The sequence below is a fragment of the Cucurbita pepo genome, chromosome LG04 (genome assembly GCF_002806865.2).
Source record: "Cucurbita pepo subsp. pepo cultivar mu-cu-16 chromosome LG04, ASM280686v2, whole genome shotgun sequence".
Classification (NCBI taxonomy): Eukaryota; Viridiplantae; Streptophyta; class Magnoliopsida; order Cucurbitales; family Cucurbitaceae; genus Cucurbita; species Cucurbita pepo.
Genome location: NC_036641.1, coordinates 7,452,940 through 7,471,055, shown reverse-complemented (window position 1 = coordinate 7,471,055; position 18,116 = coordinate 7,452,940). Strand labels below are relative to the sequence as shown.

The window sequence follows — 18,116 nt, the reverse complement described above, 5'->3', positions numbered from 1 at the left end:
ATATATCTATACTCTTGACCAAAAAGTTGTGCTACTTAAGAAGACAGACAGTGCCTTTATTTAATTTTTTTATTAGCCCTTTATGCCTCAAATCTGAGGCTTTTTTTTTTAATTAAATAAAGCTGTGGGCCAATTAAAAAAAAATCCTATTTATTTAATAATTCTATATATGCATATCATTCATTCTTCCTTCATACAATATATTTATATAATTTACAATAGCATATTCCAGTGCGTCACCTCTTAATATATAATTACTATTTATATAATAAAGTTTTTAATTTAAATGTCGAGAATGGAAAGATAATGCTAAGTGCTAAGCACCAACGTGAGCATCACTATTGTCAATATTTATAAAAAGAATAAAAATAAATTGTTTTTTTAATGTATACATTAATATTGATATGATGATATAATATATGGTTTGCCTACCTTATTATATAATTTTTGTAAGAGTATTTAAACGGTTAATATGGGATCCAATGCTCAAAATCTTGATTAACCCTAATAAAAAAAGATTATAGAATAAAGAAGAGATTTGTTGTCAAAAGACTCAAATGGCGGAAGAGCTGGAGGTGTTTTCGTTATTCTTGGAATATCAAATACAAAAAATGATGGATTTGTCTAGTCTATAAAGAAGATAAGAATGTACATTTGCGATACAATTTAACAGTGACGGTCGTAGCACTAAGAGCTTTTAAGGGAGATAGGAGATTCAAGTTACCGGTGATGGTCGTGACACTTGGAACTTTCAATGAAGGTAGGAGAGGGTCTGGTGATGGTCGTGACACTTGGAACTTTCAATGAAGGTAGGAGAGGGTCTGACAATCATACATTTGTAATTGGAAAGACGTGTTCCCTACAAATAACACGTACCCCTGTACCATGCATGCTGCCTCGAGATGACTTGTAACAGCTCAAGCAAACATTGACCTCTTTGAATTTTTTCTCCTCAAAGTTTTTAAAACTTGTCTATCAAAGAGCTACCGGGGAAAGGTTTTCTCCTCTCCAACAGATGTGAGATCTCAAAATCCACCCCCTTTCAAGGCCCCGCGTTTAACGTGGGATCTCACAATCTACCCCCTTTCGAGGCCCAGCATTTAATGTGAGATCTCACAATCTGTTTAATGTGGGATCTCACAATCTACCCCCTTTCGAGGCCCAGCATTTAATGTGAGATCTCACAATCTACTTCCTTTCGAGGCCTAACGTTTAATGTGGAATCTCACACGATTGCATGATACATCAGCAAAAACCTAATCGAGCAAAATTTCACCTTTCAACAAACCTCAACGAAGAAAGTTGTATTAGACGTCATGTGAAAAAGCCACTCCGAAATGGATTCATCATGGGCCAAGAGTGTTCCATGTTAAGAGTTGTGCCCATTCATTTTCATGGCATCCATGATAGGATATTCCAAGCTAGAAAACTGACATTTGTCTGAACAAGAGCTGGTCGATGGTGACATGGGTTTGGGTTCGGGTTCGAGTATGGAAGTTGAGCACGATCAGTGATAACTTTAGGGATGAATGCACAGGCAAGGATATGGAAGATAATATTCGACGCCAAAAAAAGTAGCTGATAATTCCGATACGCAAGTCTACATAGCAACATAAACAAAACAAACACAGACTAATTACTCGCCCCATCATACGAGTGAGCGCTCACTCGTTTGGGGAGAACTGCATAACTTATTACTACCACTCAACTAACTTAGCATGATATAAAACTAGGCCAGACCTTGAAGAAAATCAGAATAGCAGTACATATCCGTAGGTACATACAGCCGTCCTTTATCGAGCACGATTTATAACTTGGTTCAATGGCCCGATGTTGGCATATTCTAGTTGCTCGATTGACGTAGTTCTGGGCGAACGAAATCGGCGTCTTCTGGAACAGAAATGTCGACAGTGGGTCTCAACTGGGCGCATGTTTCAATTGCTCCATGAACTGGGTCAGACAGGAAGTTGCTGATGAGGTCTTGGTTGATGGCTGAACCATTGTCAATGGCAACCAGGGCTTGTTGGGTGAGAATGTAGTCGAAGCGTGGAGCCCATTTTCGGGATCCCAGTCGTGCTGTTGTAGAACAGTTGTCGACCATAAACGCAACACCACGAGCATGCATGAACGGGTTCAAAGAGTCCACTGATTCGATCACACTTTCGTTGATGATCTCAGAGTAAGAGTGGCCCTTTTTCCTCAAAATCTCGATCTGAAAATAGAATTTTATTATGAAGCAGGGAGACAGCTCGAGTAAATTTAAGGTTTAAGAGTTAGCAAGTCGTCGACATAACAGGTAACAACTTTGTCGTTTTCATAACGACCGACTTCCCGTATCATTGGAATAGATTTCTAAGGTTCAAGAGTCAGCAAGTTGTCATTAGACAGGGTAAGCCCATACCTGTGCCATCATCAATGCCACATATACACCAGCAGTGAAAGGATATAGCGGGCCGAGGTCACCAGCAGGACGCGATTTTCGGACACGTTCACCGACTTTCCACATCCGGGTCTGGTCAATGTTCCCCATTGGAAAAGCTGGGAGACCCTCCTTTTCCTGTAATATGAAAGTCATAATATTAATAAAGAGCAGATCAAGATATGAAGTATAATGTAATGGCCCAAGCCCACCACTAGCGGATATTGTCTGTTTGGACTTTTACTTTCGGGCTTCCCTCAAAGTTTTAAAACTTTCACTTTCGGGCTTCCCCCTCAAGGTTTCAAAACTTTCACTTTCGGGCTTCCCCCTCAAGGTTTCAAAACTTTCACTTTCGGGCTTCCCCCTCAAGGTTTCAAAACTTTCACTTTCGGGCTTCCCCTCAAGGTTTCAAAACTTTCACTTTCGGGCTTCCCCCTCAAGGTTTCAAAACTTTTTTTTTTTTTTTTTTTTATAAGAGCAAGTCTAGGTCTCCAACCCCCTTGTAAAGCTTGTAAAGAATAAAGGAAAACGTATCTACTAAGGAAAGGTCTCCACACCCTTGTAAAGAATACTTCATTCTCCTCCCCAACCTATATGAGATCTCACAGTCCATCCCCTTAGAGACCCAGCATGTTCGCTGGCACCCGTTCCCCTCTCTAATCGAGGTGGGATCTCACATATAACTAGCATCAAAAGAATTATCCAGCTAGAACAATAAAAATCACTGGGATATAGCTCGTTTTAACTGCAAACTAGTGGTTTCACCAAAATATAAGCTGTAAAGGGGAAAAATAAGTGCCAACTTACGTAAAATCGTCGGCCAGCAAGCACGACACTGCGGATTTCACTTCCACTAGCAACATCTTCATAACATTCGTAGAGAATATCCATACAGGGGTAATATGATGCGCTATATGCTCTCTCAAATTCCTTTTTCTCATCAGGAGAGAAGGAATTGTATACTGCCAACATTCCCTATATTGAAGGAAACCAAACAGCCATTAATATGAAGCAAATGAATGCATGGAAAGTTACTGAAAGATTAATGCAGTCAGCAGTAGATACAACCTTGGTGGAAATGGTCCTTGATATAATCCCCGTTATGCTTTCGACCGTGTTCTTATAAGCCAGGTCTTCAGCCATTCCATTTTCAGTATACCTTCTGAACAAGGATTCCACAACTCCATGAACAGCCCCAAGTAGAATGCCTATCAACCACAGCAGAGGAAGTTGGGTATGCAGATTGTGTAAGCATATACATATATATTGAATTGATGTCGTGAAATTTTTTTAAAAGGGAAGGACCCAATTTACAACACCTCTTGAATTGAAAAGGAGGAAGGAAAAAGCTAGAGTGATGAAAAAGTGTAACAGCCCCAAGTTTTTAAGACGTGTCGGCTAGGGAGAGGTTTCCACACCCTTACAAAGAATGTTTCGTTCTCCGTGGGATCTCATAATCCACCCCCTTCGGGACCCAGCATCGGACGCTGGCATACCGCCTCGTATCCACCCCGCCCCCCTTCGGGGCTTAGCTTCCTCATTGGCACATCGCCCAGTGTCTGGCTCTGATACCATTTGTAACAGCCCAAGCTCATTGTTAGCACATATTGTCCTCTTTAGGCTTCCCCTTGAGGTTATTAAAACGTGTCTGCTAGGGAGAGTTTTCTACACCCTTATAAAGAATGTTTCGTTCCCCAACCGATGTGGGATCTCACAAAAAGAGAGGAACATTTACACCATGTGCATATTTGAATTGCAACAAGTAGAGTGAAAAGTTTACCTCGCTCGCCAAAGATGTCACTCCTGTATTCTTGCTCCAGAGTGGTAGCAAATGTGAATGGAGAGCCAAGAGCAACAGACCAACCCAATGCAACATCTGTGGCTCTACCATCAACATCCTGTAAAGTGTATGTAATTTAGCAGCCAAGTACATCAATCAAAATCCGCCTCAAAGCGGAGAATGCGAGATTACCTGGTGAACTGCAAAACTAGAGTTAATTCCTGCACCATTAACCTCTTTTCCTTGAACATAAAGCCTCCTCACAGATGGACCCATCCCCTTTGGACAAACAGCAATCACGCTAATATTCTTAGGGAAATCAAGCCCCAATGATTGCAAATGGCCAAGAAGAAATCCATGGGAAAGTCCAAGAATGCTGTTTGGTTTCATGTAGGAGAATATTTTCTCATAGTTATCAGCCTGTAAAGTAAAACAATATTCAGAAATTCATAATTCTGAACACAAATGTTTCAAAGCAAGGAATTGGTAGATAATCCTTAGACCTCATCTGTAACGACCCAAGCCCACCGCTAACAGATATTGTTCTCTTTTTTGGGCTTTCCCTCAATTTTTAAAGGCGTTTAAAAGGGAGAGGTTTCCACACTCTTACAAAGAATGCTTCGTTCTAAAAGGGAGAGGTTTCCACACTCTTACAAAGAATGCTTCGTTCCCCTCTCCAGCTGATATGGGATCTCACAATCCACCTCTGGCACACCGCGGCGTCGGGCTCTAATACCATTTGTAATAGTCTAAGTCCACCGCTAGTAGATATTGTCCTCTTTGGGCTTTCCCTTCCGGGTTTCCCCTCAAGGTTTTCAAAACGCAACTAGGGAGAGGTTTCCACACCCTTATAAGGAATGCTTCGTTCCCCTCTCCAAACACAAGCTCTTAATGGGAACTCAGGCCCCAGACTTCAACTTTAGTCTAATATAGTACCAGCAGCAACAAAGTTGAGATAATTAGACCTACAGACCTGTGCAGAATCAGAAATCAGCAGCATAACAAGGTCACTTTCCGAAATAGTTTCATATATATCACCCAAAGTCCCATTCTCCTCAGAGAAACCAACTGCTCGAGCTTCCGCAAACGAACGGGAACCCTTCCTCAGGCCAATCTGTATCATCAAAAATCAATCAACATAAAAAAATTCTACGTTTATATTGTTCATTAACCAATAATACACAACAAACAGAAAAAAAATGTACACACAGAAAAAAATCACCTTAACTACAATATCAGACTTGGCTTCAGCAAGCGAATCTCTTAAATTCTGAGCTTGTGCAGGTGCCTGATCGAACAAATGCAAGGATTGATAAAAGAGTTAGAGAAATTTCTTTCCTCAAAAGAAAGGAAGTTCCTTGTAGATTATGAAACAGAGCTTTTCTACAAAAGATTTAATGAATCAGAGCCATATATACACTCTACATTCATTGATATCATAAAATATCACACCAATTTCTTCTATTAACATCAACAAAGAAGCTCCAAATTGTGCGTTCTGAAGGAAACAAAACATGACAAATAGAAGATTGCAGAGCATGAGATATCATCATTACCTGGGAACCCCAACCAATGACACCAATTTGCTTGATCCCCTTGAACGCTTCCGGCAGCAGGGGAAAAAGATCTCTACCACCCTTCACTATATACTGCAAGCATAACGCAAGAAACAAGAAACAGAACAATCAAATTCCAATTTCAAACAAAACAAATAACATTTCATCAAGAAATGAAACACTCCACAAAAAACCACCAAATCAGATGATTCCAGATAGAACACACATACAAATCTTAAGAACAATAACACAAAACAACTCATTCCCCTTCCACAGCTCAAAACTCACTTCCCCCAAATCCAAAACCCAAAAATCGAGCAACAAACCTCCTCATGGCCAGCGAGATTAACTTTCTCCTTCTTGAAGACAGATGTATCAAAATCAAGCGTAGGTAAGGGCTTGATCGCAGGAACGGAGACCATACGAGCACCAAGAGCGGAGCCGGAAGCGTTAGAACCACTCATTCCAAAAGCCTTGAGAGCATTGGATCCCAAGGAAGAAAAGGAAGACGAGAACCCCAAGCTGGACGGAGAAATAGGTTTCAGAGAAGCAGCTTGTTTTAGGGTTTTAGAAGCGGAGGCTGAGATAGAGGGAGCAAAATATGTAGCGGCCGCCATGGACGAGACAGTGTAGAGAAATGGGAGAGGAAGAATAAAGTGGTGAATGCAGAGTGTCTTAATAGGGTATGAGCAGAAGCAAAGGGCACATTTTAAACCGATTCTAAGCCTCACGTTTGGTTTGATCCCTACCAACCCTTCGTATTTTTCTTTTAATAGAAAATTATAATTATCAAATGAAATATGTACGTTACTCAAATAAAAAAAAATTATAATCGTAATTAACCTATCCTATTCATATGACTCGATAACCCTACTAATTCAAACCACTGAATCCAACCCCTCAAAATTATGTTGTTTAGTTTACGTGACATTTTTTAGTTGGGTCAACCTGACCAACCCAATAAGAAGGTTACAATCGAACCCAACTCTAACCTACTGTAAAAAAAAAACAAGAATATTTTATTTACCTGATGTTAGTGTGGGTCTGATTTCAAAAGGTCCGAAATTGGAATCTTGGCCCCTCTTTCGAAATACGCTACTCCATGCGTCCCGTAAAGAAAGGAGTACTTTGTCATTCCTCGATTCTCGGCACCATCGGGTTTCTTCCCACATGAAATTTAAGTTATTAATTAATAAGTATATTTTTTTTTTTGTAGAGAAATAATTAAGAGTGACATTAAAAATTTAAAGATAATCTAATTTTCGTCTATATATTAATAATAAAAAAAATCAACTTTTTTTTAATAAAGATAAATGGTATTAATACAACTTTTATATCTTTCCGACCTTCTTCAAAAAATAATTGAAGGTATTAATTAAATTTTTTAAAATTCAAAGATATTTTTTGAAACCTTACAAGTATTTTAAAAATAAAAATTAAAATTTTTAAAAATATTTTTATTATTTTTGTCTTCTAAAAATTATCTTAAAGAATTGGAATCTGGAAAACAAACCACATTTATAAACTCAAGAGGGAAAGCCGGAAGAGGATAGGACAATATCCTGTTATGGTAATAAAAAAGGGAAAGCTCAAAAAAGACAATATACTGTTGTGGTGGATTTAGCCCATTACAAATGGTATCAGAGTCAAACACGAGGCAGTGTGCCAGTAAAGACGCTTGGCTCCAAAGGAGTGGATTTGGGGGCGATCCCAAAGGGGATGGATTGTGATGTCCTACATTGATCATTTATAAGTGTGTGGAAACCTTCCCCTGGAGTTTTGAAGCCTTGAGGGGAAGTCTCAGAGTAGGGGAAGAGTAGGGGAAGTCTCAGAGTGAAAGCCTAGAGTTACAAATTAATTAGGAAAATAATAATAATTTTTACAAATAAATTGTAAATTTCTAAAAATATAGTTTCTAAATCGCGTGAGGAATAGTGTTAATCCTGCAACCAAACACCAACACCAAGGAACAAAAGAGAAAACTAGGGTTTTCACATCCCCATCCCTATATAAGAAACCTCTTCCGCTTTTCTTCACCATTCCCTCCATCAACCGTTTCAATTTCTCTGGATTTCAAAATTGGTTCCTCTGATTCTCTATCTCTGAAGCTCTCCAATCTCTGTAATCTTTTCGTTTCGTTTTGTTATTTGCGATGAAAATGATGAAGGAAAATAGATGAATGATTGTCCATGATTTCAAACATTCTCTATATCGCTACGTTCTTTCTGATTCATCTCCTTTTTTCCCTAATGTTTCTGACAATCTTCTCTAAAACAACTTCTTCTTTGTTCTTGATGTTCTGTTTCTTGATTCGTGAATTTCTTCATGATTCTGTGTTTTTGATCTGTTTTTTGTTTGAAACGAGTTTCAATCTGAAGTTCTATATCGTACCAGCAAGAAAAAGTTAGAGCTTATTCAATTTAAAACCCTAAGATTGCCAAGGGATTGTTATCATACAGAAATATAATATTGTTTTCTTACAAACGGATTTGATGATTCCATTAAAGTAAAGATAAGGTTTAAGAATAATTAAGATTCAAGGATTCAAGGTAAAGTTAGGTAATTAAGATTCAAGGATTAATGAATCATTTAAATGCTTTAAAGAATAATTAGAATGTCGCAGAGGCTTTTACACCTTTATATGTTTTAAGTGAAACGAGGGTGGACGAAGTCATTTAAGCTCCCCACCCCTAAACTCTTGTATGGTAACTTGTAGGCTTTCACACACTTATACGGTAATGTGTTTATTAAAGAGAGGTTTTCACACCTTTATATGTTAAACCCTAACCCTTAAATGGTAGTGTGTAGGCTTTCACATACTTGCATGAAAATGTATCTACTAGGGAGAGGCTTTCACATCCTTATAGTAAACCCTAAACTCTTATGTGGTAAACCCTAAACTCTTATGTGGTAAACCCTAAACCCCTTATGTGGTAAACCCTAAACCCCTTATGTGGTAACGGTAGGCTTTCACACATTTATATGGTAATATATCTAGGAGAGACTTTCACACCCTTATATGTAAATCTTGTACCCTAAACCCTTATATGGTAAGGCGTAGGCTATCACTCACTTATATGGTAAGGCGTAGGCTATCACTCACTTATATGGTAATGTGTCTACTAGGGAGAAGCTCTCACACCCTTTTTGGTAATGTGTAGGCTTTTACACACTTGTAACGTNTGTCTACTAGAGAGAGGCTTCCACACCCTTATATGGAAGAACATGTCTACTAGAGAGNTTATATATGATAACATGTCTACTAGGGAGAGGCTTTCACACACTTATATATGATAACATGTCTATTAGGGAGAGAATTTCACACAACATGTCTAATAGGGAGAGACTTTCACACACTTATATGATAACATGTCTATTATGGATAGATTTTCACACGCTTATATGATAACATGTCTAATAGTGAGACTTTCACACACTTATATGATAACATGTCTAATAGTGAGACTTTCACACACTTATATGATAACATGTCTAATAGGGAGAGGCTTTCACACCCTTGGTAGGGCGTGTCTACTAGGGGAGGCTTTCACACCCTTGGTAGGGCGTGTCTACTAGGGGAGGCTTTCACACCCTTGGTAGGGCGTGTCTACTAGGGGAGGCTTTCACACCCTTGGTAGGGCGTGTCTACTAGGGGAGGCTTTCACACCCTTGGTAGGGCGTGTCTACTAGGGGAGGCTTTCACACCCTTGGTAGGGCGTGTCTACTAGGGGAGGCTTTCACACCCTTGGTAGGGCGTGTCTACTAGGGGAGGCTTTCACACCCTTGGTAGGGCGTGTCTACTAGGGGAGGCTTTCACACCCTTGGTAGGGCGTGTCTACTAGGGGAGGCTTTCACACCCTTGGTAGGGCGTGTCTACTAGGGGAGGCTTTCACACCCTTGGTAGGGCGTGTCTGCTAGTGGGAGGCTTCCACACCCTTATATGGTAGAACGTGTCTACTAGTGGGAGGCTTCCACACCCTTATATGGTAGAACGTGTCTACTAGGGAGATATGGTAGAACGTGTCTACTAGGGAGATATGGTAGAACGTGTCTACTAGGGAGATATGGTAGAACGTGTCTACTAGAGAGAGGCTTCCACACCCTTATATGGAAGAACGTGTCTACTAGAGAGAGGCTTCCACACCCTTATATGGAAGAACATGTCTACTAGAGAGAGGCTTCCACACCCTTATATGGTAGAACGTGTCTACTAGGGAGAGGCTTCCACACCCTTATATGGTGGAACGCGTCTACTAGGGAGAGGCTTCCACACCCTTATATGGCAGAACAGGTCTACTTGGGAGAGGCTTCCATACCCTTGTNATGATAACATGTCTAATAGTGAGACTTTCACACACTTATATGATAACATGTCTAATAGGGAGAGGCTTTCACACCCTTGGTAGGGCGTGTCTACTAGGGGAGGCTTTCACACCCTTGGTAGGGCGTGTCTACTAGGGGAGGCTTTCACACCCTTGGTAGGGCGTGTCTGCTAGTGGGAGGCTTCCACACCCTTATATGGTAGAACGTGTCTACTAGTGGGAGGCTTCCACACCCTTATATGGTAGAACGTGTCTACTAGTGGGAGGCTTCCACACCCTTATATGGTAGAACGTGTCTACTAGTGGGAGGCTTCCACACCCTTATATGGTAGAACGTGTCTACTAGGGAGATATGGTAGAACGTGTCTACTAGGGAGATATGGTAGAACGTGTCTACTAGGGAGATATGGTAGAACGTGTCTACTAGAGAGAGGCTTCCACACCCTTATATGGAAGAACGTGTCTACTAGGGAGAGGCTTCCACACCCTTATATGGTAGAACGCGTCTACTAGGGAGAGGCTTCCACACCCTTATATGGTGGAACGCGTCTACTAGGGAGAGGCTTCCACACCCTTATATGGCAGAACAGGTCTACTTGGGAGAGGCTTCCATACCCTTGTATGGTAGAACGTGTCTACTAGGGAGAGGCTTCCACACCCTTGTATAGTAGAACATGTCTACTAGGGAGAGGCTTCCACACCCTTGTATAGTAGAACATGTCTACTAGGGGGAAGTGGTAGAACGTGTCTACTAGGGAGAGGCTTCCACACCCTTGTTAAAACGTGTCTACTATGGAGAGGTTTTCACGTGTCTACAAGGGAGAAATCGTGTCTACAAGTACTATGTTTATAAACAAGAATATAAAAACATCGACCCTTGTATTCTATATTAAACTCGAGAGCGAAAATTTCAAATCTTCTCGTCTCATTTATTTTCTATTTATATTAAGCAGAAAAGTAAGTTTAATTAGGAGTATCATAGACTTTGTTCCTTACTCCAACACATTTGGAACCAACACAATCTGAAGACTCCTTTATTCTCCTTTTTCTTTTCAGCTTGTTGTCTTTAAATGTATTCTTATGAACTTGACCTGTTTTTGTTGGAATTAATAATCCAAATCATCAGAAGGGAATTCATCCCACCATTGCTTCTCCTTCTGCAATTCCATGTCGCTGTTTGATCCGTAAACCAATCGCTTCAATCTCTCCGTCACCTTCGCTGCCTCGAATTCGATCATCGAGCCCTCGAGCTGTATGATCAAACCACAAAAACCCATTAACAACAAGAACAAACTCACCATAATCAATATGATATCAGTTCTTGAGAATTGATATTACTTGTGCATGGAATGTTTGAAAAACAGAGCTCCCAGAAACAGAGAAGCTAGCATTCACAACTTCAACGCCTTCTTCTTGAAGAATGCTAATGGTTTCAGAGAAGAGATACTGATTATCCAATCCACTGCTTAAAATTATCTCCAAGCTTCGACCAGATTGATGGATTTTGAGCTGAGGCGAAGCCGACGACGACGACGAAGACTCGATATTCATGGAGCTCTTGTTCTTCCCCTCTAGCTTTTCCTTCTTCTCCTTAGCTAAATTCACTTTCTTCTCCAGCTCTTTTATGTACTTAACAGCTTCATCGATTTGATCCGGCAATGCTAATGAAATCTCCTGCATAAAATTACACAACAAATCAAGATTTTGGTTCGTGGGTGTTCGTTAATTTCATGTAAAATTCATTCAAGAACAGAGGATGCTCTGTTTTTCTCTGTTTTGCTCTGTTTTGCTCTGTTTTTCTCTGTTTTTGCTCTGTTTTTGCTCTGTTTTTCTCTGTTTTTGCTCTGTTTTATGTGAAGGAAGATAAGAAAGGACCTTGGAATCCTGATTTGGGAGAAGGGAATTGAGCTGAGAACAGAGGGTTTTCATCTGGTTTCTTCTGTTTTTCTCTACGATTCGCCGTTCGATCTTTGCAGCCGAGGAAGACGAAGTCGAGAACTGGAAATGGCGATCCATTTGATGAAGAGGACGATGAAGAAGAAGAAGAAGATGAAGAAGAAGGTTACAGAAATGGCTGGAACTCAGGTGGGATTTATATACGATTATACGAAGTGGGTACAGAGATTTGGTTAGGTAGTGAAACGACGTCATTTTAGATGACGTCAGCAAGATTACGTCAGCATTGGAGAGACCTGAAATAGAGAGTGAGATATTTTTAACCGCCGCCGTAGAAGCAATTTTACGGTGGGTTCGTAATTTTAACCCGCAGTAATTTTACTATGCTTTTGACCATGGTCCACTAGGTAAACATTGAAAAGAAAGAAAAACAAAAAGATAATCCACGTAAAAGGCTATTTAACGTTGTAATTCTTGATGGGCCCTACCTGTTTTAATTTATACCAATTTTATGTTATTATTTTCCTAAATAAATTAGAAATAAAAAAAATTATAAATTAATAAATTTTAATTTGTAAAATAATAAAATTATCTTCATTATTATTAACTATTTAACGGTCTCTTATATATATTTTCCTCGTTCTTTTTAACCTCGAAAAGGTCAGTGTATAAAATTGTTGTTTTCGTCCCTCGACTTTTAAGTCTTATTTTTGTCATTAAAATTTTAGTATATGAACGTATATTAAAGTTACGTAAGGTCGTTAAGATCAATATTGATGGAAAGAATATGATCGAGGAAAAAAACATCTTTAGAAAAAGTGAACAAATCAAAACCCTACTTCTTTCACTGTTCCAATTGCGGCTGATATCAATTGTCTTTTTCCTTTTTTCTAGTCCTTACATTTTTCTAAGATGGAGTTTCGACTTCTTTTTAGAATAAAATTGCTTTTCAAACTCGAATTTTTTATGATACAAAATTTTTAAACAATTTATTAGTGAGTTCGAGTCATTTTGAAGTCGGGAGGTTTGAATTCAAATCTCGGTAATTCATTGTTTTTGTAATTGATATTAATAGATTAACAAATTGGCATTCGAAAATCTGATTCATTTTTCAATCTNAAAAAAAAAAAAAAAAAAAAAAAAAAAAAAAAAAAAGTAAAAAAGCTAAGCAACGATTAGCTTTGGAGCTGCAGCGGAAGGAAGAAGAACTTTATCGTGAGCTCGAGTTGATTCAGAGACAAAAAAAGGAGGTAGCTCGGAGAACTAAGTTAGATGATAAGAGTTTGAGTTATGTTTTGCTGAGAGGTAGTGAAGAGTCAAAAACTTACCTACTTTTTAGCTGAAGCAAGCTCTCCGAATAAGGCAAGGAATAAGAGACAACCCGTCTGGATGAAAAGTGAAAAAGATACGAAAACTCGTAATATTCTTAAAAACGCCGAAAGTGTTGGACTAAAAAAAAGTGTTGTGTGTTTATTTGATTTAAAAGCACTCGTAAAAAAGCACTGAAAAATGAGTGTTGCGTGTTTATTTGATTTAAACGAATTTATAAAAGAAATTAACGGTCGCAGAAAATTTTAAAAATAATATTTAACAAAATAATTGGTTTTTTTATTAAAAAAAAATTATAAATATTTTTCTAAAATTAAAAAAAAATTGAAAAATGAAATTGTTAAAAAATGACCTAATTAATTGTTTTTTAGTTTGTTCAATCTTTTCAAAAGAACATCTTTTTTGAAAAATTTAAGACCCATAAATAGAAAAGAACATCTTTTCTTAAAAAGGAAAAATTATATTAGGTAGATATATTATTTAAAAGTTTTATTTTTATTTTTATTTTTATTATTAAATATAAAGTTAGGTAGATATTTTATTTTCAACTATAATAAAAATTCTTTTAATTTTTTTAAGAGTTAATTATTTATATAACTATTTACAAAAATAATAATAATATTTTATAATTTTTTAAGAGTTCAAATTTTAATATTTTAAAATATCAACCACTTACATAATAATAATAATAATAATAATAATAATAATAATAATAAATAAATAAATAAATAAATAAATAAATAAAAGACAACATTAGAAAGAATGACCACTGAATATAATTCTTGTCTGATCATCGTATCAACGGCTAATTACTTTCCATACTAAGAAGGAATGGCCACTGAATATAATTCCTGTCTGGTCGTATCAACGGCCAATTACTTTCCATACTATTCGTGTAAACATAGATTCTCCCTGGTGGGGTCGTGACGAATCAAATGTAGAGTCACTTTACGAAATTTTCTATGAAATTTGAGATTAAAATAATAAAAATTAAATGTTATATTTGAAATTTAAATATGAAAATAGCTCGAGGCAAAGTTTGAGAATGAAAGATGTGAAATTACATAGGTTGTCCTTTCTAGAATGGTTGGTATGAACACAATTAATATCCGCAAACATTGTTTTGTGTTTACACGTGTATAATTTTTGTGGGGTCATTTATTGTTGATTTCAATGTTACATTAATGATTGAAGGTTAAAGTCAGATAGTTCGACTTGAGTAATGTTAAGGGTATTCATATGATTCAATAACCTGTCTAACTCAAAATAACTAACCCAAATATAGGTTGGGTTAAACCGGATATTCATATGATCCAATAACGTGGCCAACTCAAAATGTCTAACCCAAACATTGGTTGGGTTAGATTTTTTTCGGTTTGGTTTAGGTTGAATTTAAAANAGTAACTTAGGTTAAATATCTCAAAAGAAGAGGGTAACTAGGTTAGTAATTTGTTTGGACTAAATATTGATGTTTGAATTTTATAAGATTTTTAGTGATTAATATAATATGTGCTGTGAATAAGTTGTAATCCAATCTAAAAATAGGAGATTGGGTTGCACTAATTTCTAATCCATTATTATTAAATTATATATATATTATTTGTAATTTTTTTTATTTTGTTATTATATATTTTTAACGTTAATTTTGATTTGTACTTTGATGGCAGTGAACTTGTGATTGTGCGGCACTCACTTCCCAACAACAAGTTAGTTAAACCTATTCGTTCTTGCGTCGTCTACAGACGTATGCTCGAGCCTTAAGTTCCAGTTCAAAAGAAAGTTTTAGAAAACGGAGCAGAGAGATTTCGAAAACAGAATTTTGAAAGCAAGATTTGAGAAGTTGAAATTGGTGTTATATGAGAATGTAAGCAAAAGACAACAACGGCGGCTTACTACATATAACCATCGGGTAGGAAGGGAGTATTAGAAATGTTCATTTAATCTGCCGGGTAAGAGTCAGCTCCACTAGAGACGGGTGAGACGGGTGGAGAGAGAGAGAGAAAAAAAAAAGACTGGGCCTATTTAGAACAAGTCCAAACAATATATAAGCCCAGTCCAATAAAACCAGAATTTATATAGCATTAATATTTTAATAAAAATAATTAAAATTGGTATATTTTGATTTTCAGATGAACTTGAAGAAAAGAAATAGTTAAATAATTAGATAAAAAAATATGAAGATAAAAATGAATATTTAAAAGAAATAAAATATTTTTTACAAATTACTGTACAGCATTTAACAAAACCCAATAACAAAATCGCTTCAAACAACTTCAACTGCTTTACAATGCAGGCCAGGCAAATTCTCCCGCAGATCAAAGGTTAGCATCGACGCCTTCGATTTCACCGGCCGGTCGGATAAATTCACCGGCAGAGGCGGAGCCACCGCCACTGCCGCCCTCTCCCTCCGTCCCTGCCACTTCAATTGCACGTATTTCTGCTTCCTCCATGGCGCCAAATGCATCTTCTTCTCTGTTGTGCACCTCTTCGCCGCCGCGCACAGGATCTTAATCAGAGACCATAATCTCTCCGATTTCCCCACAAACACTTCCGGTAATCGCCTGATTAATTTGTTGTATTCTTCGCTCGCTCTCGCCATCTCGAACTCTGACCTAAAATTGAGTTCGATCACCACACGAATTTCCCCTCTTCTTGAACTCGAATTCTCCAATACTTCTAAATACGAATGTTCGCCTGGAAAATTAGGGTTTCTTCGTAAACGATTTCGTTTTTGGTTCATTAATCAGATCGATTGTCGATGTGTTTACCTGACGGAACGTCCGATGAGCTTCTCCATTTCGATTTGCACATCGCACAATTGAAACCGGCGATTCGTAGCCGATTGCAGATCTCTCTCTGCCAGCAGTTCCGGCAGCCTCCCGCCGCGGAAGTACCGCACTCGCATATCGTCGATTCTATATTCGTTTCCCTAACAATCTCCACCGTCTCGCGGCGGATTCTTGATTCAATCGAACTCGTCCGTCGTAACGTCGCCTGAAAAATCAAAATCAACGATCAATTTACAGAAATCACTCACCGCCATCAACTTCCTCTGTTTATGATGAAATTACACAAGATCCAAATCGATGAGTACCTTGAGAATTTCATCCTGCGACTTCCAAAACTCCTTACTCTCTTTCACGTCGAAGGAATTTTCATCCTCCTCGTCGTCGGAGTGACCATTCCCGTGGCCGGAGTTGCAGGAATTTCCCGACGACGTCTCTCCATCCTCCAAATACCTAAAAAAGACGTCGGAAAAACTCGCAGTTGCGCACGTGAAGTCGACATTCTCACCGGAAGTTCGCACAGTTACTGGAATTCTCACCATCGCTCCAGGCAGAGGCGGACGAAGAAGCTAAGATTTAAGTGTTCTGAAATCGGAATGAAAAGTCCGGGAGGAAAATTGCAGGGTATTTATAGGAGGAAATTGGGGTGGGATCCACCATCATAGCTGGATGAACGAGCCGCCGCGTGAAAGAAAATGCTGGGTCCACTTCATTGTGGATTAGACAGCTAATTCCACGTCAGCTCAACTAATCCTTCTTCTCCAATATTATTACAAAATAGTTCCGATAATTCTTCAATATTCTATTTTCTTTTTGAAGGGAAATTTGTAGATTGAATTTGCTAACCGTTACCCAGACAAAATGGCTTAATCTTAGAAACTCTAAAATTGAACGTGTTTTAATTTGAAGTAATGTTATCTTCACTCTTCACTATGTTAGATGTCCACCGAGTAAAGTAGACTAGGCACGGAGAAAGCTTCCCGTCCTCGTCACTGTTCTTCACTCTTCACTCTTCACTATGTTAGATGTCTACAGGGTAGGGTAGGCCCTCTTCACTGTGTTAGATGTCCGCAGCGTAGGGTAGGGTAGGCAGGGAGAAGCCTTCCCATCCTCGTCCCCGTGGAGATCGAATGACTTGCGGGAATTTTTCATTGTTCATTATTTATTTTTTTTTTATTTTTTTTTCATTTTCAATATGGGGAATTGGGCAGGGACCAAAAATATAATTCCGTCAGTATCGAAATCTCCTCCGTGCAGAATTATAGCTACAAATGGTATGTCCGTGGAGGATTATAGTTACAAATGATATGATACTGTCCACTTTGAGCACAAACTTTCATGACTTTGCTTTGGGCTTCCTCAAAAGCCTCACACTAACAGGGAGAATATTCCTTCGTTATAAATTCAGGATCATTCTCGAATGGAGAGAATATTCCTTCATTATAAACTCATGATCATTCTCTAATGGAGAGAATATTCCTTTATAAACTCATATCATTCTCGACGTGGGACTCTCATCCAACAACAGCGGCACTTTTTTTTGTTTTGTTCCATTTTTTTGTCGTTTTCATATCCAAAACCAAAACTTATCTCGTTTTAATAAATTCCATAAAAATAATTGGGAACTAGAAACTGCCAGGAAAAGAGTTGTCTGAATCACAAGTGAAACGTGGCGACACTCAGCAATCTCCAGCACTTGTTTGTGACAGCTGGCAGTATAGACGACACGTGGACTTATCCACAAACGTTAATGTGAGTGGAAAAGAAAGAACCATAATTTCCTATTATTTATGNAAAAAAAAAAAAAAAAAAAAAGTACACGTGTCAATCTTTTAGTGGTAAATATTAAAAAATTGACATTCTTTTTTATTCATATTTATTGATTTTATTTAAAAGAGATATATTTTTATTTAAATCTAGAATTTATTTTGATCTAATTGTGTTAAAGTTGAGGGTCAAAGTTGTCAATTCCAAGACCATACTATTATTTTTCGAACTATTAGCAACATAATTTGCTTTTTTAATACA

At 38.0% G+C, this 18,116-nt stretch overlaps 3 protein-coding genes and 1 non-coding gene across 4 annotated transcripts; 1 reads left to right on the top strand and 3 right to left on the bottom strand.

Annotated features, from left to right (window-relative positions):
• Positions 1 to 1,530: 1,530 nt before the first annotated feature.
• Positions 1,531 to 6,441, bottom strand: LOC111793256 (ketol-acid reductoisomerase, chloroplastic-like). The gene is made up of 10 exons (XM_023675054.1): positions 6,082 to 6,441; positions 5,756 to 5,848; positions 5,422 to 5,487; positions 5,173 to 5,313; positions 4,392 to 4,619; positions 4,200 to 4,317; positions 3,488 to 3,627; positions 3,227 to 3,394; positions 2,402 to 2,557; positions 1,531 to 2,212 (listed from the first exon to the last, which is right to left on the bottom strand). Exons 1-10 carry the CDS (start codon positions 6,370 to 6,372, stop codon positions 1,844 to 1,846), a joined length of 1,770 nt encoding a protein of 589 aa, XP_023530822.1. The 5' UTR covers positions 6,373 to 6,441; the 3' UTR covers positions 1,531 to 1,843.
• Positions 6,442 to 7,905: 1,464 nt separating this feature from the next.
• On the top strand, positions 7,906 to 7,991 carry LOC111794117. The gene has a single exon (XR_002815012.1). It is a non-coding gene; the product is annotated as a small nucleolar RNA R32/R81/Z41 (small nucleolar RNA).
• A 2,854-nt stretch (positions 7,992 to 10,845) lies between these two features.
• On the bottom strand, positions 10,846 to 12,281 carry LOC111793858 (transcription factor bHLH162-like). Its single transcript, XM_023675921.1, has 3 exons — positions 11,953 to 12,281; positions 11,416 to 11,751; positions 10,846 to 11,327 (listed from the first exon to the last, which is right to left on the bottom strand). Exons 1-3 carry the CDS (start codon positions 12,226 to 12,228, stop codon positions 11,184 to 11,186), a joined length of 756 nt encoding a protein of 251 aa, XP_023531689.1. The 5' UTR covers positions 12,229 to 12,281; the 3' UTR covers positions 10,846 to 11,183.
• A 3,186-nt stretch (positions 12,282 to 15,467) lies between these two features.
• On the bottom strand, positions 15,468 to 16,685 carry LOC111793544. The gene is made up of 3 exons (XM_023675472.1): positions 16,397 to 16,685; positions 16,071 to 16,296; positions 15,468 to 15,996 (listed from the first exon to the last, which is right to left on the bottom strand). Exons 1-3 carry the CDS (start codon positions 16,628 to 16,630, stop codon positions 15,566 to 15,568), a joined length of 891 nt encoding a protein of 296 aa, XP_023531240.1. The 5' UTR covers positions 16,631 to 16,685; the 3' UTR covers positions 15,468 to 15,565.
• Between the last annotated feature and the right edge of the window lie 1,431 nt (positions 16,686 to 18,116).

Coding starts and splice junctions, on each gene's coding strand:
- LOC111793256 (XM_023675054.1), bottom strand. CDS start 6,372: ATGGCGGCCGCTACATATTTTGCTCCCTCTATCTCAGCCTCCGCTTCT. Junction 5,488..5,755: donor TCATTGGTTGGGGTTCCCAG/GTAATGATGATA, acceptor TTGTTCGATCAG/GCACCTGCACAAGCTCAGAA. Junction 2,558..3,226: donor TTGCTGGCCGACGATTTTAC/GTAAGTTGGCAC, acceptor TTCATATTACAG/GAAAAGGAGGGTCTCCCAGC.
- LOC111793858 (XM_023675921.1), bottom strand. CDS start 12,228: ATGACGTCGTTTCACTACCTAACCAAATCTCTGTACCCACTTCGTATA. Junction 11,752..11,952: donor TCCCAAATCAGGATTCCAAG/GTCCTTTCTTAT, acceptor AATTTTATGCAG/GAGATTTCATTAGCATTGCC. Junction 11,328..11,415: donor TTCAAACATTCCATGCACAA/GTAATATCAATT, acceptor TTGATCATACAG/CTCGAGGGCTCGATGATCGA.
- LOC111793544 (XM_023675472.1), bottom strand. CDS start 16,630: ATGGTGAGAATTCCAGTAACTGTGCGAACTTCCGGTGAGAATGTCGAC. Junction 16,297..16,396: donor CGCAGGATGAAATTCTCAAG/GTACTCATCGAT, acceptor TTGATTTTTCAG/GCGACGTTACGACGGACGAG. Junction 15,997..16,070: donor CTCATCGGACGTTCCGTCAG/GTAAACACATCG, acceptor CTAATTTTCCAG/GCGAACATTCGTATTTAGAA.